This window comes from Jaculus jaculus, chromosome 17 (genome assembly GCF_020740685.1).
Source record: "Jaculus jaculus isolate mJacJac1 chromosome 17, mJacJac1.mat.Y.cur, whole genome shotgun sequence".
Lineage (NCBI taxonomy): Eukaryota > Metazoa > Chordata > Mammalia > Rodentia > Dipodidae > Jaculus > Jaculus jaculus.
The window spans coordinates 1,315,219-1,341,067 of NC_059118.1; the positions used below are offsets into that span (position 1 = coordinate 1,315,219).

Below are 25,849 nucleotides of genomic sequence, written 5' to 3' on the forward strand. Positions count from 1 at the left end.
ACCGCTAAGCCATCTTCCGTTTCCCTTTTTTTTTATTATTATTTTTCATTCTAGCCCAAGTTGACCTGGAACTCACTCTGTAGCCCAGGCTGGCCTAGAACTCATGATGATCATCTTACCTCAGCCTCCCAAGTGCTGGGACTAAAGGCATGCACCTCTCTGCCCAGCTTTGGCAATGTCTTCCAATGCAGAAAAGTTAAGAGGTTTAATTTTTTGAGATAGATCCTTATTATGCAACCCTGGCTGGTCTCATGGCAATCCTCCTGCCTCTGCCTCCTGAGTGTTGGATTATAGGCATACAGCACCATACTTGGCCTAAGAGTTAAGAATTGTTTTTGTGGTGTGGTGTGGGTGGTATATGCATATGGGTGTGCTGATACAGTGCCCTGTGTCTGCCCTGTGTGCACTGATGTATGGTGCACTGGCTTGGCACCCTATGGACGCACCTATGGTGACCAGAGAAAAACATGAGGTATCTCCTTCCATCATTCACCTGTGCATTTTTCCTGCCAAGAGTCTGGTTCCAGAGCTTGCTACTCTTGAGCCCCAGTAAGTTTCCTGTCTCCACTTGTCAGGGAACTGGGCCATGTGCTTTCATGGCCACAGACAGCCAGCTATTATATGGGATCTAGAGATTTGAACTCAGGCATTCTCGGGCCTTCCTCAGGCCTTCATGATTATGCAGGAAGTGTGCAATCAATCCAGATCAAAGGTTAAGAATTTTTAGCCAGGCGTAGTGGTGCACACCTTTAATCCCAGCACTCGGGAGGCAGAGGTAGGAGGATTGCTATGAGTTTGAGGCCACCCTGAGACTCCATAGTGAATTCCAGGTCAACCTGGGCTAGAGTGAGACCCCCCAAAAAAAAGTTAAAAAATTTTTTAAATGTATTTTTTTTTTTATGAGAAAGAGAGAGAGAGAATGGGCGTGCCAGGGCCTCCAGCCACTAAAAATGAATTCCAAATGCATGCACCCCCTTGTGCATCTGGCTAACATGGGTCCTGGGGAATCAAGCCTCGAACCGGGGTCCTTAGGCTTCACAGACAAGCGCCTTAACTGCTAAGCCATCTCTCCAGCCCAAGTGTTAAGAATTTTAATGAGGCTCAACTTATGATTTTGTTTTCAAGGTAGGGTCTCACTCTAGCCCAGACTGACCTGGAATTCACTACGTAGTCTCAGGGTGCCATTAAACTCACAGCAATCCTCCCACCTCTGTCTCCTGAGTGCTTGGATTAAATGCATGCGCCACTACACCCAGCTCAATTTATGATTTAATTCTTTGTTCTGTTGCCCACACTTTTACTATATCAAAGAAATTGTGAAATCTATGTTCATATCCTTTCTCTCTTTTCATCTAAAGAGTTGAAACTTGGGCTGGAGAGATGGCTCAGCAATTAAGGCACTTGCCTGCAAAGCCTAGCAACCAGGGTTCAATTCCCCAAAACCTACATAAACCAGATGCACACAGTGGTGTATTCATCTGTAGTTCATTTGTAGTGACTTGAGACCCTGGCACACCCACTGTCATTCTCTCTCTCTCTGCTTGTAAATAAATAAATAAATGGGCAAAGAAGCCAATCAGTACATGAAAAGATGCCAAAAGACATTCATCTTTAGGGAAATGAAAAACAAATTCCCAATGAAATACTGCTTATGTTTGAGTGTTTATCCCATTTAAAATTTTTAAAACAAATGTCCCCCAATAGATTCAGGAGGGATTTTCCCCCATATTTTATTTAAGAGAGAAAGAGGCAGGTAGAGAGAGAGAGAGAGAGAATGGGTGAGTCAGGGCCTCCAGCCACTGCTGACGAACTCCAGATGCATGCACCACCTTGTGCACCTGGCTTACGTGGGTACTGGGGAATTGAGCTTGGGTCCTTAGGGCTTGCAGGCAAGTACCTTAAATGCTAAGCCATCTCTCCAGCCCTGAGGTTTTTAATATTATTATTATTATTACTATTATTATTATTTTTGGTATATAAAGTATGGGCTCCATTTCGTCTTTTACGTGTGGACACAATTTCTTAGCATCATTGTTGAGATGACTGCCCTTTCCCCATTGACCGGTCCAGGCATGTTGGTCAAGGGTTTCTCTCAGTGTTCTGTTCCACTAGTAATCATATCTGTCTCATGTTAGTACCAGGTTTGATCTTATGGTTTTGTAGCAATTTTGAAATTAGAATTTAGCCTGGGCTAGAGTGAGACTCTACCTCGAAAACAAAAATACTAAACAAACAAACAAACAAACAAAAAAAACCATTGGGGGGCTGCAGAAGATGGCTTAGCGGTTGAGGCATTTGCCTTCAAAGCCAAAGAACCCAGGTTCAAGTCCCCAGGACCCACGTTAGCCAGATGCACAAGGGGGCGCACGCATCTGGAGTTCATTTGCAGTGGCTGGAGGCCCTGACATGCCCATTCTCTTTCTCTCTCAATCTCTCTCTCTCCCCTCTTTCTCTGTCAAATAAATAAATTGGAATTTTCTAGGGACTGTATTGAATCTGTAGATCACTATGGGGGTAGTACTATCATCCTTAGCAATATTAACTTTTCTAATCCATGAACATGAGCTTTCTTGCCATTTATTTGTATCTTCCCTAATTTCTTCCAGCAGTTTTGTAGTTTCAGCACATAAGTTCTTTATGTGCTTGGTTAAATTTATTCTTCAGTATTTTATTCTTTTTGATGCTACTGTAAGTAGAATGAAGTACTAAGATGTCCTGCATTGGGAATGAGCCTTAAAATGTTATTCTAAGTGAAGAAAACTAGACACAAAGGCCACATGACAAATTATTCCATTTATATAAAATGTCTAGAATAGGCAAATCTATAGACAGGAGTTATGGTTGCAGGGGTCAGAGAGAGGAGTGGAGCAGTGGCTGCTAATGGGTCTGACTTTATTTTGGGAGTGAGAGATGTTCTGGATAATGGTGGACATGAATATACTAAAAGAAATGCTGACTTGCATGATTCAAAAAAGTGATAAAATAAAAAGAACAAAGATCTAGCAACTGTGTAGATCCTAATGTCAAACTGCCAACTCCAAAGCAAATAAAGTGAAGCTCAAGCCATTGTCCAGGGTGCCCATCAGGAAGGCAAATATTGTCACAGTTTCTTTTCATCATTAGAGAACAGCCCTTTGCAGTAAAGGAGATATGATGAACACTTCCTGTGTTCTTAGATTATAGAGGTGTACTCCCATGTTTTCTGGAAAGTGAGTCAACTTCCTTTTAGGAAAACATCTTGTACACTGGTCTTCCTATAGGTGCATTTGTTGACTGGAGTCAATTCCAACCATCTCTATACTTAAATGTGCTTGAATGGGAGCCTTGAATGGCTTTCATCTTTCTCAGTGGTGGAGCAATGGGGTTAGAGTAGATCAGGACATGAAGCCCCTAGAACAAAGATGGCTGGTGACAAGAGGGTTTAGAAACTTCGGGATGCTATTAGTGTGAATTGGTTCCTCTCTCACTAGGCCTCTCTGGACCTGATGTGCTTATGCTGGATGCAGGACAGAAGTGGAGCCAACAGACTGAGTAGGCAGGCAGTTTCTTTATGCCCTCATTGGCTTGTGACACTGGGCAGGTTATTCTGCCTGCTCCTGGGCCTGAGTTTCCTCACTGGAGACAAAAATAACTAGAGTACCTTCCTCATGGGGAGTCCATGAAGCTTCAGTGTGTCAAAGTGGGGCTAGCCAACAAGCATTCTGTGAATCACAGTTTTGCCTAGACTCCATGGTGCTTCATGAGGCTTGGAGGGACAAGCTGGGTGTGTTACCAGAGAGAGGGCAGGGAAGGGGGTTCAAGGCCCTGGAGAGCCCAAGCACAAAGCGCTGCTGCAGGACTGGACTTGTCTACTTGAGAAACTTTGAGGCCAGCTGTCTGGGGCAACTCCAGCATGCAGGGCTTAGAGGGGACCAAGGAGATGTCAAGAGTCAAACTCGTGGAGTGGAGAAAGAACACAGGACTCAATTAGCTATGAAGTGTGCCAGCAAATTCCTTCTGCCACCTGTGCAGATGAGTAAGGGAGGAGATTCAGGCTGAGTGGGTAGGACAGGGAACCTGGACTGGATTTGTCTGTACCCTAGCCCCCTGGCCACCAGGGTCCTCATCACTTCCAGGCTGGCTTCCGGAGCTGAGCAGTCTGGAAGTCCCAGGAGAGAAGCAAAGCTGGGAGAAAACAAGCAGACCACAGAGTTCTGCTCTGGGCATCACACTCTCATGGGGTTTCACACCAGGAGCTCAGGGCAGGAAAAGCAAAGGACAGAAAAGACCCACCATAAAAGGGTGGCTTCCTCTGGACCATGTTAGCCAGTAAAGGAGCAACAATGTAGCGCTCCTTGAGAGTGGACAGACGTGTTCCATTTGCGGGCCCCAGGCCTGGGAGACTCAGGAAGGAGCCACAGGGACAGAGCTGCTGGGGCTAGAACACCCATGTTTGCGCCACACCAAGAATTCAACTCACTCAGGTATACCCTGACACCCAACATGGCAATTAAGATTCCATACCTGGGAACTTTGATTTAAAAAGTATTTATTAGCCCAAGTTTCGTTGTTGTGATACATAGGCGCAACCCAGCCTGACATGTCAAATAGCTTTTTCAGGAAGCCGCATCAGCTGCTTAGGTTGTAGGATTGTTGTTACAGTGTGCTCTTAGCACCAGATGTGGAGCTAAGCAACCCCCAGGTCTCAGCATCTGCTGCATGGGTATCAAAGCACAAGACAGACATGAAGCAGCTCAGGCCTCGTAAGGTGGTCGCTGCCTCCCCTCACAGAGGCCAATGCTCTGGGCCTTAGGGCGGCGAGGTCTGTGCCTGTGGCCAGTCTGGCATCTCCCTGTGGTCAATGGTTGGAAGGCTCTTCTCCCAGGCTGCTCTGGAAGCAGTCCCACAGGCCAATCTGAGGCTGGGTGTTAGGATCACTTTTCAGCTGGCTTGCCTAAGACAACTGGGGTCATTGCTCTTTGTGTGGAACTGTCTTCCAGGTGGGTGGGAATGTCCTGTGGATCAGGGTGAGCCCACAGAGGATGAGGAACACCCCTCCCCACCATAAGACCTCCTGGCACTCTCCATACAGCACGTAGCCCAGGAATGCCTGTGGGTAGAGATAGCTGTGAGGGACTTGGCTTCCACAGGTGGGCACAATCTCCTCCCTTGCGGCTTCCTTCCAAGGGGGCCAGAAGCCTGAGGCTTTACATCCTTCATCAAGTCACTCCATGTTCTTCTGTCTCCCCTGTGGAAAGGAGGGGCTGCCCTGTCAGCACTGAGGCCCAGCTCACAGTTGGTGTCTGGTGGTTACTGATCTGAATTGGGCTACCATGACCTTCCTCCTTCCACTTCAGGACTGACTAGGCTCAACTCACCTCACTGAACTTAAACTATCAGTAGGGACTCTCAACACCCCATCACCACCCCTACAGCTCATGCTAGACCCATGGGAGACAGGCTAAGGGCCTTTGAACAGAGAAGCTGATCCTAGAGGGGCAACAAGCACACAGGCTTTTGATGGCTAGGCTTCATGCCTATCTACCTAGACAGGTCCTCCACATCTAGATGCTCCACAGTTGGAGCCACAGCCCAACTTCTGCCTCACTTCCTGTCCTTTTCTAAACCTGGGAAAACAAGGGTTCCCCAAGGATATCTTACCCAGAACCCAGGGTAAGGATAAGGGCACCATATCCTCAGGCTACTCACCGAGCTGAGGATGTTTGAAAAAGTCACTGTGACTGATGCAACGGCTGAAGACATAGAGAAACTGAGGCCTCGGCTAAAGAAGGTCCACATCAGAGAATTGGTGCTTGCCATGGCAATAATGCCCAAGACACATAAGCCAATGTTCACCTGTAGGAGAAAGTGCCACTGCTGTGCCATCCACCATGGGCAGTGTGACCTGGAGCCCCTTCACAGAACCAGGGTTGTGGCGGCCACAGGTAATCTCCTAGACTTTCCTCGCAATCCTGGGAGCCTCTGAACTTCCCTCCCAGGGCTTCCTTGACCCCTGGCAGGCAGTACAATCATCTTATAGATGAGACAGATTCAAGACAGACACTTGTTAGTCTTGTGACTTTGGACAAAAGCAAAAACACTCATCTGGAGTCAATGTTATCTATTAAACACAGTCTTCATTAATCTCCCAGTGACAAATGTTTGACAAAGACCAGCCCCAGAAGTTAACAACCCTCGTATAGGTATGAGTGGGACTAGGTCAAGCATAAATTAATGCCTGATTTCTTCTTATGACCCCCACCCCCCAGCACAATGCAGGCTACACCAAAATATAGACACTCTGTTAATACCTGTGCTGAGTATTTTCAAGGAGTTCTTGGTTATTCCTCAACTTAATTTTATCAAGAACGAGGGACATTAGGTCACTTGCCTAAAGTGTCACTGGGGTGAGTCCTATGTAGTGTAGCTCAATAATGTCAACCAGGACAAAGCCCCGCCTGGGATATACCAATTGTGCAATTGTGGCCACCTTACGGTCATCCTCGCTATTACCTGTAGCTCTTGCTTTTTTTTTTTTTTTTTCTTCTTTTCTTTTTAAGGGAGAGAACCCTGAGACTGGAGGATTTTTAGAACCCTCCTTCAAGTTTTGCAGACCTTGCCTGGCAGGATGCAATGAAACTGCTGTAGTCAGTGTGTTTTTTCCAAGGCTGGGACTGGATAGACTTTATTAATTCGTGAAGGTTTCCCAGCAGCTGAATACTAAGCCTTTTGGACAGATGAGCCTTATCTACAAAAAGGCATCCTGTGGGTCAGTGACCATTTGTTCACCTAACAGATCCCGGAGGTATAATAACACTAAGAAAAAAAAAATCCATGGTCCATAAAGACCTTTCTTTTCTGGATCGCTTCCCGAAAAACAGACTTCAAGCTTGCCCCTACCCCTGGCTGCTCCCCACGCCCCCGCGCGATGTCTGCAGCGTAGTCAGTCAGTCCTCTGCCAGGCCGCGGCCAAGCCTTGGCTGCAGATGAATGAAGCCCTCGAAACGTGCCCGGGCTGGCCTCAGATCGCGGCCAGAGCCGCCAGAAACCGCTCGGCGCTCAGCGTCGGGGACTGCCAGGAGCTAGGGGGTCCCTAACAATTTCCGCGGCATCCTGGGTGGCCCGCCCCGCCCCGCCCCGCCCCGCCCCGCAGGCCCGGCCGCCCGCCCGCCCTCGCTCCCTCCCCGGCCCGCCCGCCCCGCGCTGCACCTCGCTGCCGAAGGCCAGCTTGGCGGCGGCGGCGGCCAGGGCCCCGAGCGCGCCGGCGCACAGGCAGTCCAACACGCCCCAGAAGCGGCGCCTCATCGCGCCCGCCCGCAGCCGCGCGGGGAGCTCGGCCGGCCAGTCGGGGTCCGCGGGGGCCCAAGCCGAGCCGCCTGGGCTCTGCGGGCCGACCGCCATGGCGCCGCGAGCTCGCCGCCCGCGAAACCTGCGCGCGCACCGAGGGCCCCGCGGGGCGGGGCGAACCCCGCGTCTGGGGCGGCGCACCCGGCCTGTTCTTAGAAAAAGTGCTGCATCTCCCAGCAGAGAAGGCCGAGCTTTGGGAGCGCGCGCGCGTGCATGCGCGTGTGTGGACAGCTCTTACCTACTGAGCAATCCGACCAGACCCTTTACAGGAAAAATGTTTTTAATTTTTGTTTATTGACAACTTCCATCAGCGTAGACAATAACCCATAGTAATTCCCTCCCTTCCTCCACTTGCCCCTTTGAAACTCCACTCTCCATCATATCCCCTCCTCTTCTTAGTCTTTTATTTGGATGTCATCATCTTTTCCTCCTGTTAGGATGATCTTGTGTAGGTAGTGACAGGCACTTTGAGGTCATGGATAATATCTGGGACATTTTGTGTCTGGAGGAGCACGTTATAAGAAGCCCTACCCTTCCTTTGGCTTTTACATTCTTTCTGCCACCTCTTTCCAACAGACCCCGAGCCTTGGAAAGTGTGATAGTGATGTTTCAGTGCTGAGCACTCCTCTGTCACTTCTTCTCAGCGTCATGGTGCCTTCTGAGTCAGCCCAAGGTCACCACCATCTGAAAAGAGAAACTTCTCTAACCAAAAGTGAGAGTAGAGCTACGTGTGGTGGCTCAAGCCCTTAACCCCAGCACTCAGGAGGCAGTGGTAGTAGAATTGCTGTGAGTTCGAGGACACCCTGAGAATACAGAGTGAATTCCAGGTCAGCCTGGACTAGAGTGAGTCACTATCTCAAAAAACCAAAAAATAAAAAATAAAAATAAATAAATAAAAGTGAGAGTAGTATTAATATATGGGTATGAACATTAAGAGAAGTGTTTACAGGGCAGTTTGGTGAGCATAATATATACATTTAGCCATTCAACAGCAGACTTTACACCCCCAGGGCTCATGGCTACCTCTGTTGTAGGTTTTCAGTATCAGGGATGTATTCCTTCCCATGGAGCAGGCCTCCAGTCCAATTAGAGAGCAGTTGGTTTCCACCATGACAGACGTGCCACTATTGCACCTGCTGGCTCATTTGGCCTGGCTGGCCAAATTTAAGGTTGGCAGTGTCCACAGTTGAGTATCTTCACTGGTGAGTTCTCTCTTCCATTGAACTGCATGCAGCCTAGCTTTTTCCAGTTGTCAGCTGGTCTACATGGAGGAGGTTTTCAGCTTAGCTCTAGCAGATTTCTCAGTGACCTTGCAAACCAAGTATGTGGAATCTTCAGCAATAGGGTCTTACCATCTATTCCTGGTGGGAAACCAAAGGCCTCAGCAATGGCCTGTAATGTTTTGGGGGTATCAGGGACCTTCCTGACCAACAACTCACTGCAAGGTATCCCATCCCTGGCCCTGAAAATTTTCTAGTAACAAATTATGGCTTCTGAGTGTTCCATTGTCCAAAAAAGTAGGTTTCCATGACTTATTTATATCCTCTTAGATTTTGATTAGCCCTCCCTCTACCTTTCCTTTACTCAATCTCTTCCCCCGACTTCACTTAGGCCTTTTCACCCCCATTAATTTGTTCTATTTACATATATATAATACTATCCTATTAAGTCCCCCTTCCCTCCCTTTCTATCCCCTTTCTAGCTTACTGGCCTCTGCTACTGAGTTTTAGTCCTACTCACATAGAAGTCCAATCATTGTAGCTAGGATCCACATATGAGAGAGAACATGTGATGTTTGGCTTTCTGGGCCTGAATTACTCAAGTATAATCCTTTCCAGATCCATCTATTTTCCTGCAAATTTCGTAACTTCATTTTTCTTTACCACACCACATCTTTATTATCTACTCATCAGTTGGTATATTATCTTTATTATCTACTCATCAGTTGGTATATTATCTTTATTATCTACTCATCAGTTGGTTTATTATCTTTATTATCTACTCATCTAAGCTGGTTCCATTTCCTAGCTATTGTGGATACAGTGGCAATAAACATGGTTAAGCAAGTATCTCTAAGGTAATGAGATGAGTCCTTAGGATATATGCCTAGGAGTGGTGTAGCTGGGTCATGTGGTAGATCTATTTTTAGCTGTCTCAGGAACCTCCACACTGATGTCCACAGTGGCTGGACCAGATTGCATTTCCACCAACAGTGTAGAAGGGTTCCTCTTTTTCTTCATCTTCTTCAGCATTTATGGTCATTGGTTTTCTTGATGATAGCCAATCTGACAGGAGTGAGATGGCAATTACAGGAAAATTTAAGTTCCCTTTTTGTTTGGGTCCCTGAAAGACTTACTATTACTCTTTGAGTTCAAGTATGCATCAAATAAAGTATTTTTTCTTCACTTTAAAGTTTAATTTAGGGCTGTAGAGATGGTTTAGCAGTTAAGGTGCTTGCTTGCCTGTGAAAGCTAAGGACCCAGATTTGATTGCCCAGTACCCATGTAAACCAGATGCACAAGGTGGTACAGCATCATCTGGAATTCATTTGCAGTGCACCCATTCTATCTGCCTCTTTCTCTTCTGTCTTTCAAATAAATAAAATATAAAAATAAAATTGAAATGTTTAGAATGTTTGAAATCGTTTAATTTTAAAACTGTAAAACACTTGAACATATAGTTCATTTAATAAACTTAGAGAGTTGTGCTGCCATTACCATGAACTTATTTTAAAGCATTTCTACCAATGCAAAAATGTTCCCTCATGCTATGCAGTCTTTTCTGTTCTATCTCTAAGCTCGATAATTGTTACCATTTTGGACATTTCATATAAATTAAAGCATACAATATGCATGTTCTGTTGGGGCTGGATTCTACTTAGAATTTTTTTAAGTGGTTTTATAAGAAAGGACTATTGTAGTAATATCCTTCTTTTTATTTCTTTATTTATTTAACAGGGAGAGAAAGAGAGAGTAAGAATGGCCAGGGCCTCCAGCCCCTGCAAACGAACTTCAGACGTGTGCGCCCCTTCGTGCATCTGGCTGTGGGTCCTGGGGAACCTGTGTCCTTTGGCTTTGCAGGCAAATGGCTTAACCGTTAAGCTATCCCTCCAGCCCCACTTAGAATGTTTTTGAGGTTCATGCATGTAGTATGTATCAGTGCCTTTTCTGTTGTTCAGTAGTATTTTACAATTAAGAAAAATGCTGGGCTCAGTGGTTAAAGAGACTTGCTTACAAAGCCTGATGACCTGGGTTTGATTCCCCAGTATCCACAAAAAGCCAGGTGAACAAAGTGGCACATGGATCTGCAGTTCACTATGAGTTCAAGGCCACCTTGAGACCATACAGTAAATTCCAGGTCAGCCTGGGGAAGAGTGAGACCCTACCTCAAAAACAAACAACAACAACAACAACAAAAAAAAATGAATAGAATAGCTTTAGTCACTAGAGAAATACAAGTAATATACACTACACTCTCATGGGAATGGCTGCACTGAAAAAAAAACTGACGATAAGTATGAGTGAAGATGGGGAAAAACTGGAGCAGACTGCTGAAGCAACTATAAAATAATACATTTGGAAAAATTAAGCAATATCTTAAGAAATTAAACACAGGCTTCCAGATGACTTAGCAAGTAATCCTCCTTTTAGGTAAAAGTCGTAAGTTCACACTGATTCATATGTGTGTATTTATGCATTACTTGAAGTAGACCCAGATGGAAGCAACTCAAATGTCCAATAATTAATGAACAAACAGAGAAACAAAATGTGACATGTGAATGCAACAAAGTACTAGTCTCAATGGAGAACAATGAAGGGGCTGGAGAGATGATACCTTAGCACTTAAGTGTGCTTCCTGTGCAAGGATGAGGGCCTAAGACAACTTGAGTTCAAATCTCCAGGACATAAGTTAAACAGTGTGGTGTGGTACATGTACCTGTAACTCCAGTCCTGTAGAGGGGTGGAGACCTGGCAATCACCTGAGCTCACTAAAGACCAGTAAGCTCCAGGACAAGAGTCAGTGAGGTGGGACAGTAGTAGAGGGAGACACCTGATGTTCCACTCTGGCCCCTGTAGGCAAGTGTACCCCACCCCAGGCAAGCACACGGGCACTGCAAGAGGCGCATACACATGTATATAGCCCCTTGAACCACACACCACATAACACAATGGAAAAAAAAAAGAATGTATTTCCTTGAGGGGTTGGTTTGGTTCACCGATGGTCAATGCTTGGCATATTGTAGATGCTCATTAAGTATATGGTGAATGGTCAAACAAATGAACAATGCAAGTCATTTTGTTAAAACTGTGTATTTTTTAAAAAAGATTTGAAAAATGGACATAGAAAATACTAGACAACATTTAAAACAATACAAATTGTATAAACAAGTTTGCTACAAAATTAGCTATCCAACACAATAAGTCCATCATAGGAGATTATTGAAAAAGAAAAGGATCCAAATGACATTCACTGTGGACCTTAGCTACAGGTTTTTATTTTAAAGAGGGAAAAAGGTTCTTTCTGAACTCACAAATGACCTGAAACTTGAAATGGAGTATTAGCTACTTAACCACACACCATCACATATACAGAAAGACCATCCATCAGAAACTCCAGGGTCAATGCCCACCATAATTCATAACTAAGGTCCTTAAGTTCAGCTCCACCGAGTGGGCAAGAGTACATTCCACTTTTTAAGAATTTCCAAAGAAGGTGATGCCTAGGGAGCTGGTCAGCATCTAGGTGTCATTCTTTTTCTTTTCTTTCAAAATAACATTTTCAGCACGCAACTTTTCTGTTTCCTGTAAATAATAATGAAACAGAAGAAAAAGGGGACAAAATTAAGGCTGTAATTCTTAAGGGAGGAGCTATTTTTTGATTTAATTAATTTATTTGCAAGCACAGAGAGAGAAGACAGAGAGAGAATGGGCACACCAGGGCCTCCAGCCACTGCAAATGAGCTCCAGATGCATGCGCCCCCTTGTGCATCTGGCTTACGTGGGGGCTGGGGAGCCAAACCTGGGTCCCTTGGCTTCACAGGCAAGTGCCTTAACCACTAAGCCATTTCTCCAGCCTGGAAGAGCTATTTTTCTTGACTTTCACTAAGTACACATTTCAAATTAAGACTGCAATATTCAATCTATACACTAATATTAAATAAAAAATCTGGCACCTATGAAATTTTAACTGATTACATAACATTAGGGCATGGTGGCTTCCATCTATAATTCCAGCACTACAGAGAGTGAGGCAGGAGGATTGGTGCGAGTTCCAAACCAGTCTGGCTACAGTGATATCCTGTCTCAAAATCCAAAATATAAATAAAAGAGTAATGACTTTTTTTTAATTTAGGAAGTTCCTTGAATTATTAACTTTAGTTTGTTTTTAATAAAACAATCACTTTGAAGCAAGTATGAAGTTATTAGGATAGTTCAGTTTACCTCTGTAAGCCGGATATTCTCCTTCTTTAGTCGCACCACATACTGAATCTTCTGGTGTAGGTTTTGATGACCTATCAACTTTCCATTTTCCTCAGCAAGATACTCCAGCTGCTTCCTCAACATTTCCATTTCCTGCAGGAATCCAAGTCAATCCAAGGAAGGGAAAAACCACAGTAGTTTTTCCCTTTCCAGAGCACAGAACATGACATCGAGTCCAGGTGGCCACTTCTATGTGCCCATATCTTTGTGCACATTAGAAACACTGAACCATCTTGATTGGGATAGTGCATGTGTAAATTATAGCAGCTGAATAATTCTAGCAAACACCTCTCCTCCACAGCCCAGCACCCAAGACCTGCTATCATGCCTGGGACCTAATTGGGGCCACGTGCTTAAGTTCCAGCTTTTGTATTCCACTTAGAGATCCTCTTCTCTACACCCTGTGGGCACAGTCTGCTCACCATTTACTCTAGGCCCCAAGATGAAGTCCAGCTGTCAGATTCCCTACAACAATCCTCTTCTAGGCATGGCAGGTAGGGGTGTGTGTGTGAAAGAGAGACAGGAGGAGATGGAGTAAGCAAACAGAACCAAAGATCTTTGCTTTGGGCTGGGAGCCAAGTTTAACTTCCAGCTCAGCAGCAAGAAAATGTAGATCACCTCATCTGTGAAGTAGTACACAGCATGTCCAGGACTGCACTCCAAGCATCACAAGGCAGAGGAAAGACAAGTGAACACAAAGAAATAACAAGCACTGTTCCAAGAATACAGTCAGCACAGAAAGACCTGACTGAAGCACTGTCTCCAGATGGCAGAAAGTGGTAAATACTGGGGAGACCCGACTCATCAAGAGTAAGAGAAGACAGCCTACTGCTAAGAACTACACGGGTCATCTCTACATCACCTGCTACAGTCCAGGAAACATTGCAGGGGAGGTGGTGGAAAATACACAAGTTGCTCTCACTACTAGTCAGAAAAACTTCTATGTGGAGATGGCATAGACACTGAATAGACTCAAAACTCAACTAAGTTGAAAATAAGAGGCTGTTGAGAGCCCACCACTAAAAGTGACATCTCTATTTCATCCCTCAAGGCTCAGGAAACACTGCAGAAGAGGGGTGGAAAGAACGTACGAGCCACAGGATGGGAAGGAGTACTTTAGATCACTGTCATCTGTACATGAGCTGACTAGTGCATTAGTTAATGAACTCATGTGGCTGTCATTACTCCCATAAGACCTGTACAATTCTGAGCCCATTAGCATTTTGACACAGGACAGAGGACAAAAAGAAAGACATCAAGGGCTGGAGAGATGGCTTAGTGATTAAGTGCTTGCATGTGAAGCCTAAGGACTCCGGTTCGAGGCTCAATTCCCCAGAACCCATGTTAGCCAGATGCACAAGGGGGTGCACACGTCTGGAATTTGTTTGCAGTGGTTGGAGGCCCTAGCACGCCCATTCTCTCTCTCTCTACCTGCCTTTCTCGCTCTGTCGCTCTCAAATAAATAAATAAAAAATAAGCAAAAAAAAATTTTTTTTAAAGACATCAAAACAGAAGGGCTGGGGAGATGGTTCAGTGGTTAAGGTACTTGCCTGCAAAGCCTAAGGACCCAGGTTCGATTCCCCACAACCCACATAAGCCAGATACACAAGGTGCATGCATTTGGAGTTTGATTCAATGGCTAGAGGCTCTGGTGCATCCCCCAACACACACTCTCTCTATATATATATCTACCTCCCCCCCACTCTAATAAATAAAATGTTAAAAAAAAATAGGAGGGTGCTCAATGGAATTAGGGCAGGGGAGGGGTGCAATAGAGGGTAATATGATAGGCATATAATAATAGTATGTGCATGCAATTAAAATTTTATGTATAATAAACTGGGCGTGGTGGTGCACACCTTTAATCCCAACATTCGGGAGACAGAGGTAGGAGGATCACTGTGAGTTCAAGGCCACCCTAAGACTACATAGTGAATTCCAGGTCAGCCTAAGCTAGTGAGACCCCACCTTGAAAAACAAAGCAAAACAAAATTTAAAAACTCTATATAAGAAAAATTAAATAATATAACGATATTTTTTTTAGATTTACTTATTTATTTATTTATTTATTTGAGGTAGGATCTCATTCTAGTCCAGGCTGACCTGGAATTCACTATGTAGTCTCAGGGTGGCCTCAAACTCACAGCAATCCTCCTACCTCTGTCTCCCAAATGCTGGGAGTAAGGGCCTATGCTACCACGCCTGGCCACAGATTTATTTTTTTTTTATTTTATTTTTTGGTTTTTTTGAGGTAGGGTCTCACTCTAGGCCAAAGTGACCTGGAATTCACTATGTAGTCTCAGGGTGGCCTTGAATTCATGGTGATGCTCCTACATCTGCCTCCCAAGTGCTGGGATTAAAGGCATGTGCCATCATGCCTGGCACAGATTTTTGTTTATTTATTTATTAGAGAGAGAGAGAAAAAAAAGTGTGTGTGTGTGTGTGTGTGTGTGTGTGTGAGAGAGAGAGAGAGAGAGAGAGAGAGACACAGAGAGAGAGAGAGAGAGAGAGAGAGAGAATGAGTGTGCCAGGTCCTGTAGCCATTGCAAACTCCAAACATATGCGCTACCATATCTATTGGGCTAACATGGGACCTGGAAGAGAGAACCTGGGTCCTCAGGCTTCGCAAGGCATGCTCCTTAACCGCTAAGCCATCTCTCCAGCACGAATTAAATAATTTATTGAATACTACATAGTGAATTCCAGGTCAGCCTGGGCTAGAGTGAGACCCTACCTGGAAAAACAATAATAATAACAAACAAGAAAAACAACAACAACAAAAAAAAACTGAACCAGGGACACCTAAAGGCAGGAATGAGGATTTGCCAGTTAGGTCTATATATTCAAGTTTTCCAAGTATCATGAAAAATCTAATATCAACACACCTGAAATGTCCTCTCTTTTTCTTCATACATTTCTTCCAGTTTTGATCTCAGTTGCTCCTTTTCTTGGAATGCTTTGGACTCCAAAGTTCTGGTTCGTTCAAGTTCCTCAGCCATTCTGTGGCAGTCCATCTCCTTGCTGTGAAGGGCACTTTGGACTTTTTCTAGACTGTAAGAATTGACATCCTTTTAAGGAGCGCCAAGGAAATATTAATTACAAAACAGAAAACAAATTAAGTTTTTCCACCCAAGCTTGGAATCCTTTTTTTCTGTTGTTTTTTTTTAAGTTAGGGTCTTGCTCTATAGCCCAGGATGACTTGCTGCAATTCACTATGTAGTCTTAGGGTGTCCTGGAACTCATAGTGGCCCTCCTACCTCTGCCTCCTGGTGCTGGGATTAAGTGTGTGCCATCACAGCTGGCAGGATTGTTTTTATAATGAGAAAGCAAGAGGAAGAGAGAAAGAGAGACAGAGAGAGAATTGGCACTCCAGAGCCTCCAGCTACTGTAGTTGAACTCCAGAAACATGTGCCACCTTGTGTATCTGGCTTATGTGGGATCTGGGGAGTTGAGAAAGGGGTCCTTAGGCTTTGCAGGCAAGTACCTCAATTACTAAGCTATCTCTCCAGCCCAGAATCATTTAAAAAAAATTTTTGTTATTTGTGAGAGAGAGGGAGACAGAGAGACAGAGACAGAGAGAGAATGGGTGCTCCAGGGCCTGCCTTTAGCCACTGAAAATGAACTCTAGACACATGTGCTACTTTGTGCATCGTTCTCCCCTCCTCCAGGTAGGGACTCACTCTAGGCTGACCTGGAATTCACTATGTTGTCTCAGGGTTTCCTTGAATTCATGGCAATCCTCATACTTCTGCCTCCCAAATGCTAGGATTAAAGACATGTGCCACTACACCCAGCTGTATCTGGCTTTTGTGGATACTGGGAATTCAAATCCAGTTTAGGCTTTGCAGGCAAGTGCCATAACTGCTAAGCCATCTCTCCAGCCCCTAGAATCTTGATTTGAAAGTTTCACTAATCTTCAGCTCTCCGCTGTACTTGGCAGAGGTCAGCTAGGTCTAGGGATGGAGCTGAGTGGTTACAACACTTTCTGGGCAAGGCTGAGCCTCTGGGTTTCATCCTCAACATAGCATGGGGAAGGAGCAAGAGTTGCAGCAGGGGGAAGAGACTACTGCAGCACATCAGATTGTTGGGATTTTTTGTTGTTGTTGTTGCTGGGGCTGTTGTTTTTCAAGGTATAGAGTCTCGCTCTAGCGCAGGCTGACCTGGAATTCACTATGTAGCCTCAGGGTAACCTTGAACACAGCAATCCTCCTACCTCTGCCTCCTGAGTGCTGTGCACCACCATGCCTGAGATTTTTTTTTAAAATTTCATCCCGAAGAAGATCCTTCAAACCATTTAATTAATTGATTGAGATAGAGGGTCATGAAACCTAGGTTTTAATTCATTTTGTAGTCAAAGGTGGTCTTAAATTCCTGATCCTGTCTCCATCTCCCAAATGCTAGAATTATAGGTGTGCACTACCTTGTCCAGCTTAAGCCACTTTTACTTATTTACTTGAGAGAGTGTATGGGCACACCAAAGCCTCTCATCACTAGACAACTTCCAGATACTTGTACCACTTGGTATGTCTGGCTTTATGTGGGTGCTGGGAAATTGATTCTGGTTGTCAGCTTTGGAAACAAACACCTTTAACCACTGAACCATCTCTCTAGCTCACCATTTTCTACTTTTTTTTTTTTTTTTTTGAGGTAGGCTCTCACTGTAGCCCAGGTTGACTTGAATTCATTAGTCTCAGGCTGGCCTTGAACTCAGAGTGATCATCCTACCTCTGCCTCCCAAGTGCTGGATTAAAGGTGTATACCACCACACCCAGCAATTTTTTTTTTTTTTTTGGTTTTTCGAGGTAGGGTCTCACTCTGGTCCAGGCTGACCTGGAATTAACTCTGTAGTCTCAGGGCAGCCTTGAACTCATGGCGATCCTCCTACCTCTGCCTCCCAAGTGCTGGGATTAAAGGCGTGCGCCACCACGCCCGGCTCCAATTTTTTAAATTATAAAAATTTAGCAAGTGCTCGGTCCACTTGGAGATGGAACTTAAAAATCATTATAGTCTGAAGGGTTTAACTAAGTATCCCAAGTCTCAGAACATTTTCTTTTTTAAAAATTTTATTTGGGGGCTGGAGAGATGGCTTAGTAGTTAAGGCATTTGCCTTAAACTCAAAGGACCAAGGTTCGATTCCCCAGGACCCACATGAGCCAGATACACAAGGGGTGCATGTGTCTGGAGTTCGGCTGCAGTGTCTGGAAGTCCTGGAGCACTCTCACTCCTCTGCCTCTTTCTCTCCCTCTCAAATAAATAAATAACATAACTAAAATAACTTATTTGGGCTGGAGAGATAGCTTAGTAGTTAAGGCACTTGCCTACAAAGCCTTAAGACCCAGGTTTATCTCCCCAGAACCCACATACGCCAGATGCACATGGTGGTGCATTCGTCTGGAATTGTATGCAGTGGTTAGAGGCCCTGGCATGCCCATTTTCTCACCTCTCTCTCATAAATAAATAAATAAATTTGCATGAGTATATATGCGCAGGTGCACACATGCTGTGGTGCATATGTAGAGGTTAGAGGACAACTTCAGATATTGATCTTCACCTTCTACTATGGATTTTTCTTTCTTTTTTTGAGTAGAGTTTAACTGTAGCCCAGGCTGGTCTGAATCTCATAGTAAACCTTCTACCTCAGCCTCTTGAGTACTGGGTTTGGAGGCATGTGCCACCATACCCAACTTCCACCTTGTTTTGAGGTAAGGTCTCCAACTGTACACTACTGTGTATGTTCACTAAGCAAGCTAGCCAGCAAACTTCCAGCTTTTCTTTTCTCTGCCTCCCATCTTGCTGAATGCATTCTGGGACCAGAAAAATAATTCTGAGCAGGAATAGTGATTCATGCTGTTAATCTCAGCACTCAGGAGGCTGAGCTACAGAGTGAATTCCAGGTCAGCCTGGCTAGAGTGAGACTTTCCCTCAAAAACAAACAAACAAACAAATAAAAATTAACTATGTTCAGGCTGGAGATGGCTTAGTGGTTAAAGCACTTGCCTGCGAAACTTAAGGACTCAGGTTTGATTCCCCAGGACCCACATAAGCCAGATGCACAAGGTGGCATATGCATTTGGAGTTTGTTGGCAATGGCTAGAGGCCCTAGTGTGTGCATTCTCTCTATTTGTACCCCTCCCTCTGAAATAAATAAATAAAATAAAATGAAAATGTAACATCAGTTATGTTCACATATTACAGAAGAAAGTCATCACTTATCTTATGGATAACTTTTCCCTTAAAGGAGAATAACAAGATCATAAAGAATTTGAACTAAAATAAATAAATAAATAAAAAGCAGCCAGGCATGCTGGCGCATGTCTTTAATCCTAGCACTCAAGAGGCAGAAATAGGAGGATCACCGTGAGTTCAAGGCCACACTGAGAATACATAGTGAATTCCAGGTCAGCCCGAGCTAGAGTGAGACCCTACCTTGAAAAACCAAAAAACAATAAATAAATTTATCCTTTTTTTTAAATTAATTAATTAATTTATTTGAGAGTGACAGACACAGAGAGAAGGACAGATAGAGGGAGAGAGAGAGAATGGGCGCACCAGGGCTTCCAGCCTCTGCAAACGAACTCCAGATGCATGCGCCCCCTTGTGCATCTGGCTAATGTGGGTCCTGGGGAACCGAGCCTTGAACCGGGGTCCTTAGGCTTCACAGGCAAGCATTTAACCGCTAAGCCATCTCTCCAGCCCAACAATAAATAAATTTAAAAAATAAAAATAAAAAAGAATTTGAGCTACAGGGTTTGGGAGTTAAGGCATTTGCCTGCAAAGCCAAAGGACCCAGGTTTGATTCCCCAAGACCCATGTATAGCCAGGTGGCACATGTCAGGTGGCACATGCGTCTGGAGTTCATTTGCAGTGGCTAGAGGCCCTGGCATGCCCATTTTCTCTCTTCTTTGTCTGTCTCACCACCCCCCCCACCCATTTTTCTCTTTCAAATAAATAAAGAAAATATCTTTAAAAAAATTTGAATTACAAAACAGCATACTTACTCTGTTTTCACTTTCAGCATCTCTTCAGTAAGTTTACTCTATAATAAAATTTAAAAAAAAAGAGACATCTTAAGACTCTTGAATAACATTACTGTAAAAATCCATGAGGAAAAAAGTTCATTCTCCCTCATGTTAATAAAATTAACCCAATGTCTATATCCACAAACCCAGCTACACCACAAAAGGGAACAATTTCACAAGCCTTCTTGCACTGGGGCCCCTCACTTGTTTCTTAGCGCAAAACTGCAAGTGGGAGTGCTGAGCAATGGGTTTCCGATGAAAGACAGATGTACTTTTTTTTTTCTTTAATTTTTGTTTGTTTGTTGAGATAGAGTATCACTCTAGCCCAGGCTAGCCTCAAGTTCATGGCAATCCTTCTGCCTCGGTCTTCCAAGTTCTGGGGTTAAAAGTGTACTGGGTGTGGTGGCACACACCTTTAATCCTAGTATTTGGGAGGCACAGGTAGGTGGAATACTGTGAGTTTGAAGCTACCCTAAGACTACAGAGAGAATTCCAGGTCAGCCTGGGGTAGAATGAGACCCTACCTTGAAAAAACAAACAAACAAAACAATAATAACAACCCCCCCCCCCAATGTGTAGGGCTGGAGAGGAGAGATGGGTCAGTGGTTAAGGCACCTGCCTACAAAGCCTAAAGACTAGAGTTTGATTTGCCCTCTTAAAGCCACATGCACAAGGTGGTACATGCATCTGTAGTTTGTTTGCAGTGGCTAGAGGCCCTGGTGTGCCCATTCTTTCTCTCTCTGCCTCTTTCATTCTTAGATAGGTAGATAGATAGATAAATAAATAAATATATTTTTAAAAATATGTAGCACCATGACTGGCTGACAAATATATTCTTACTTATCAGTTATGTGTTAATATTGATACTGATAACATGATACCATGTTAACCAGAGGGAATGCAGTAAAGGCAGGAGTTTTGAAAGGAAAATATTTCCAAAATATATAACCATTAGGGCTGGAAAGATGGCTTAGCAGTTAAGGCACTTGCCTGCAAAGCCAAAGGACCCAGGTTCAATTCCCCAGGACCCACATACGCCAGATACATAAGGTGGCACATGTGTCTAAAGTTTATTTGCAATGGCTGGAGGCCCAGGTGTGCCCATTCTCTCTGCTTCTCTTAAATAAATATGTAATGCATATATGTATGTATGTATATCCATAAATGCTAATAATAAGATTAATTATAAAAGCACTTCTCACAGAATAAATTACTGTGTAAAAAAGTCATACTTTAGCATGTCTTTCTTTGATAATTTCTTCTTCTTGCTCATTCTTCAGCTGTTGATTGTCTGGATGATTCTGATCACTACAGAGATTAAAGAGTGGATAGGAAATCATTGTCAAGTATACTCAAGCATTAATTTCAAATTTACTATGGGCAGCAGTGCCAAATTAGGACCAGGAGAGTGAACTTTCTGGTGATTAGGTCAGGTTAGTAAGTTAAATAATGTAACCGATGAATAGGAAGAAGTCTCCTCCCCAAAACACAGGACTGATTCCTCCCACTGAAAAGGTAAGTCTAGCAGAGCAGGGAAATCTAATTAAGGACTGGTTGAAAGTAAGAGAAGAAAGCAAAACATGACATATGAAGCTCATGGGAACAAAATGGGTTAGAGGAAAAAGGCAGGCCTGGTATGGCCACGATGTGTTAGAAGGGACTCGGATGGAGAGGGTATTTTGCGCCCCATAGTGGCATGACCTCTTGGAGCCCCCAACTCCCTTTTGTTTGGACTTCCTAGTTCAGTAGCAGTTTCTGATGACTACTTTGGCTTCACATGTATGCAAACCACAGGAGAGGGACTCCCTGAGCAAAGGGTATGAACCTACATGAGAAAGAAATGGTCCAGAGAGTGAGGAAGCTACACTCTGGATGGCATGTGCACCTCTGTAAGCCTGTCCAGGTTGGGAAGTCAGTTGAGTTGGGTGGGCTGGTGACACCTCTCTCTTGGAGCACCTGCCCAAATACATGAGCTTCTCTAGAAATTGCTCTCAGATGGCTTAAGTGCAAGACCAGGTCTTGAAGGAGAACAAAAGCTGCAGTACCGAAAGGCTGCTTTCCCTTAACAAATCCGGAAGCCTAGACAAAAAGTGGTAGTGAGATTCCTATGAGGAAAACCTCAGATAAGAATGGACAGGCAAATTTTTTCTGTCAAGATCCAGAAAGCAAATCCTTTAGGCTTTGGTTATCACAGCATCTGCTATAACTACTCAGCTTGGCTACTGCATTGTAAAGCAACCACAGCAATATTTAAATAAAAGGACATGATGACTATCTTCCAATAAAACTTTATTTACAAAATGGGCTGTGGGCTGAACTTGGGCTCTGGGCTATAGTTTGACTCTTCTTTAATTTTTTAACCTTTTATTTATATAGAACAGGTTATACTCTTTTATACCCTCAACCCTGCTCCTGTTACTCTGGGGGCCCTCCTCAGTGGCAGTATGGTATTCACTGTGGGGTCAAGAAGGCCTCAGTCAGTCCCTGTGGGATAGCAGAGGTGGTGAGGGGTAGGATGACAGGGCCTTGGGGTATTCCTATCTACACTGTGGCTCTTACAATCTTTCCATCCCCCCGCTTTATATTTTTCCCCCACAAAGTAAAGTTTTTTAAATGGTGGTTTAACAAATAATTTGGAAAAGGTCTACTAGCTCTTGAGAAAGGCTAGAAATGGGTGTGGAACATATGAAAATGACTAGAGCAGACAGTGGGCTACATGATTTAGAATCACCTAGAGGGAAGAGTTACTTCTTCAAAATGCTTCACTCTAGCTCTCCTCTGATGCTCTGATGCTCACTAAAATTTGAAAAACCATTTTAGCAAGATATGATCAGCACAGCTGCTGTTACTATTTTCAGATTTCCTTGGTCTCGTATGGATTTTAGACAGTGAGTGTCAGGGCACCTTTTGCAGAGCCATGGAGTTGGCATGCTTGTCAAAGATTTCCTGGCAACAGCATGGACAATCAGCATGCCCAATCTGGGAGTGGGAACCACTAGGATACTAATTAACCCACTCTGGTTTGACTTCTAGCATAAGTTTATAGGCCCCTCTCATCTCCAGTGTTTGTGTAGAAAGTCAATAGACAAGGCCAGTCATGGTGGCACACACCTTCAATCCTAGTACTCCAGAGGCCGCGTAAGGAGGATCGCTGTGAGTTCAAGGCCATCCTGAGACTACATAGTGAAGTCAGCCTGAGCTAGAGTAAGACCCTACCTCAACAAAACAAGACAAAAACCAAAAACCAAAACCAAACAAAACAAAAAACCCAGCTAGGCATGGTGGTACACATCTTTGGTCCCAGCACTTGGGAAGCAGAAATAGAAGGATCACCATAAGTTCAAGGCCAACCTGAGACTGCATAGTGAATTCTAGGTCAGCCTGGGCTAAAATGAGACTCCACCTTGAAAAACCAAAAAGAAATGGCAATATCATAATTTTTGCCTTGTGTGCTTAGCTAGCTTTTACAGAAAGACACCCTCAGTTACACACCCTATTTTTGTTTTGGCTTTGTTTTCTTTTGTTTGTGGTACTGAAGACTGAACCTAAGGCCTCTCAAAAGCTTGGTAAGACGTTGATGACGTTTAGCCTACTAAGGAGCTTTCTCCAAACCATAGGCTTCAAAGCAAAGCCAACTCTCCTTTTCCTACAGAGCTTCTTGAACCTTTTATTGGTGAGTTTGTTTTCAACCAATGCACACTGCCTTGTCTGGAAAAAGCCACATATTCATCAGATTTGACCAAAGTCAATCAAGGAAGCATTTCACATGCAAGTGGGCTTGTCATCCATCTTATAAAACCAGCCCCACCCCCATTCACTTAACGAAACCATGCAGACCATGACCCGGCACAAGGAGTTCTAGTGACCATCTCTCACCTGTTGTCCTTTTGTCTTTTAATGTCATCCAGTTGACTTTGTAGGAGCCAGTTTTTCTCTTTCAACTGCTGAGACTCCAGGCGCAGGTTTTCCATTTCACACAGCTGCTCCTAAGAACACCCAAATCATCTTTTCAAAAGACACGTTACAGTAGGCAGTACTTTGCTCCCCAAGGCAATGATGAAGATAGGCGTTTCTCTCATACCCATCACACTGCATTGAGTATTTCTGGATAAACACAGACCATGTCAAACCCTTGGAGGCTTGGAACTATGAGGCATGACCACATTCAGTGTTTTGAGCATAGTTACTTTTATTTTATTTTATATATTTATTATTATTATTTTTGTTTCTGTTTTTCAAGGTGGGGTCTTACTCTAGCCCAGGTTGACCTGGAATTCAACATACAGTCTCAGGGTGGCCTTAAACTCATGGCAATCCCCCTACCTCTGCCTCCCAAGTATTGGGATTAAAGTCATGCACATAGTTACATTTAAATTTTGTATGTATGTATGGGCACATGTGTGGAGGTCTAAAGACAATCTCAGGGCGTTTGTCCTTTCCTTCCACCTTGCTTGAGACAAGGCTTCCTTTGTTTTTGTTGCTTTGCTTCATGTGTGCTAGTCTAGTTGGTCCATGAGCTCCCAGATTGTCTTGGCTCTGTCTCTTATTGCTGTAGGCACATTGGGAGACAGACATGCGTGCCACTGTGTATTGGGTTTTTTGTGGATGCTGGGAAATAAAATTCAGGCCGCAGACTTGCAAGCAAGAGCGTTTAATCTCTCTGTTCTATCTCACTATCCTCCATAGTTTCTTGTCAGTATCTCACAATTCATCAAATTTTCTTTAAGAGAAAAAAAAATGCCAAGAAATCTCTTCTTTGGTAAATTCTGATTATATTTAATAGAAACTAATTAAAGCAGACAAAAGAAAAACACAGATAACATTGCACATCCCTTAAAATACTTAATGGAATCCTGACTTGAAAATCATTACTTTATGGCCAGGCATGGTGGCACATCTTTAATCCCAGCACTCAGGAGGCAGAGATAGGAGGATTGCCATGAGTTCGAGGCCAGTATGAGAGACTACATAGTGAATTCCAGGCCAGCTTGGGCTAGATAAAGACCTTACCTTAAAAAAACAAATAAAGCTGGGCGTGGTGGCGCATGCCTTTAATCTCAGCACTCGGGAGGCAGAGGTAGGAGGATTGCCGTGAGTTAGAGGCCACCCTGAGACTCCATAGTGAATTCCAGGAGTAAGGAGTAAGACCCTACCTTGAAAAAAATAAAAAAAGAAAAGAAAAACCAACCAAATAAAAAACAAAAATCATTAGTTTAGCCAGGCATTGTAGCACACTCCTATAATCCCAGTACCCAGGTTGAAGCAGGGAGAATAATGAATCAACCTGGGCTATCTAGTGAGACCTTGCCTCAACTGAAGAAAAGAACAAGGTAAAATTTAAACAACACTGAGATAGTATGTACTTGCTATTAAACTGCAACAAACAGCCAAAAGTCAGATACCACTGTGAAATGAAAAACACAGGCCCTCTTCACCACTGCTGAAGACAGTGTGGTTGATGCAAACTACACATCACTGTGTGCAGCCCTCGTGGGAGAGGAAAAGCATGCTTATAGACTTGGTTAAAGACACAAAAAAAAGCTCTGAAAAAGGAAAGGAAACTGGATTTCTTGGAAGCCAGTAGTCAGGAGATGAAATGGGTGCAAGATGTTCTATATGATCCTCAGTTCTGGCCGCTTTTCTTTTCTTTTTTTAGGTATTTATTATTTAAGTTGGGGTGAGGGGGAGAAGGGGGCACATACACACATGCCTCCAGCAACTGCAAAGTAACTCCAGATGCATGCACCACCTTGTGTATCTGGCTGTACGTGGGTACTGGGGAACCAAACTTGGATCCTTGGGCTTTACAGGCAAACACCTTAACCATTAAGCCATCTCTCCAGCCCTGTTCTAGGCTTTTTAATTTTGTATCTTCAGTAGCCAGGAGGATACTGATGACATTTAAAATTAAATTTGTCTTTTTTTTTTTCTTCCCTTTTTTGGCAAGGTAGAATCTCACTCTAGCTCCAGCTGACCTGGAACTCACTTTGTAGTTTCAGATTGGCTTCAAATTCATGGTGATCT

At 44.0% G+C, this 25,849-nt stretch overlaps 2 protein-coding genes across 2 annotated transcripts in view; both read right to left on the reverse strand.

The window, feature by feature from the left end:
• Positions 1–4,511: 4,511 nt before the first annotated feature.
• Positions 4,512–7,380, reverse strand: Tmem42 (transmembrane protein 42). The gene is made up of 3 exons (XM_045136798.1): positions 7,189–7,380; positions 5,689–5,835; positions 4,512–5,089 (listed from the first exon to the last, which is right to left on the reverse strand). Exons 1-3 carry the CDS (start codon positions 7,378–7,380, stop codon positions 4,949–4,951), a joined length of 480 nt encoding a protein of 159 aa, XP_044992733.1. The 3' UTR covers positions 4,512–4,948.
• A 4,240-nt stretch (positions 7,381–11,620) lies between these two features.
• Kif15 (kinesin family member 15) overlaps positions 11,621–25,849 on the reverse strand; it is a 73,779-nt gene continuing 59,550 nt past the window's right edge. The window contains exons 30-35 of the mRNA XM_004662134.2: positions 23,702–23,811; positions 21,058–21,133; positions 19,805–19,842; positions 15,692–15,857; positions 12,768–12,899; positions 11,621–12,128 (exon numbers count right to left, since the gene is read on the reverse strand). Coding sequence (XP_004662191.2) covers positions 12,066–12,128; positions 12,768–12,899; positions 15,692–15,857; positions 19,805–19,842; positions 21,058–21,133; positions 23,702–23,811 — 585 coding nt within the window. The 3' untranslated portion in view covers positions 11,621–12,065. The remainder of the gene's footprint in view (positions 12,129–12,767; positions 12,900–15,691; positions 15,858–19,804; positions 19,843–21,057; positions 21,134–23,701; positions 23,812–25,849) is intronic.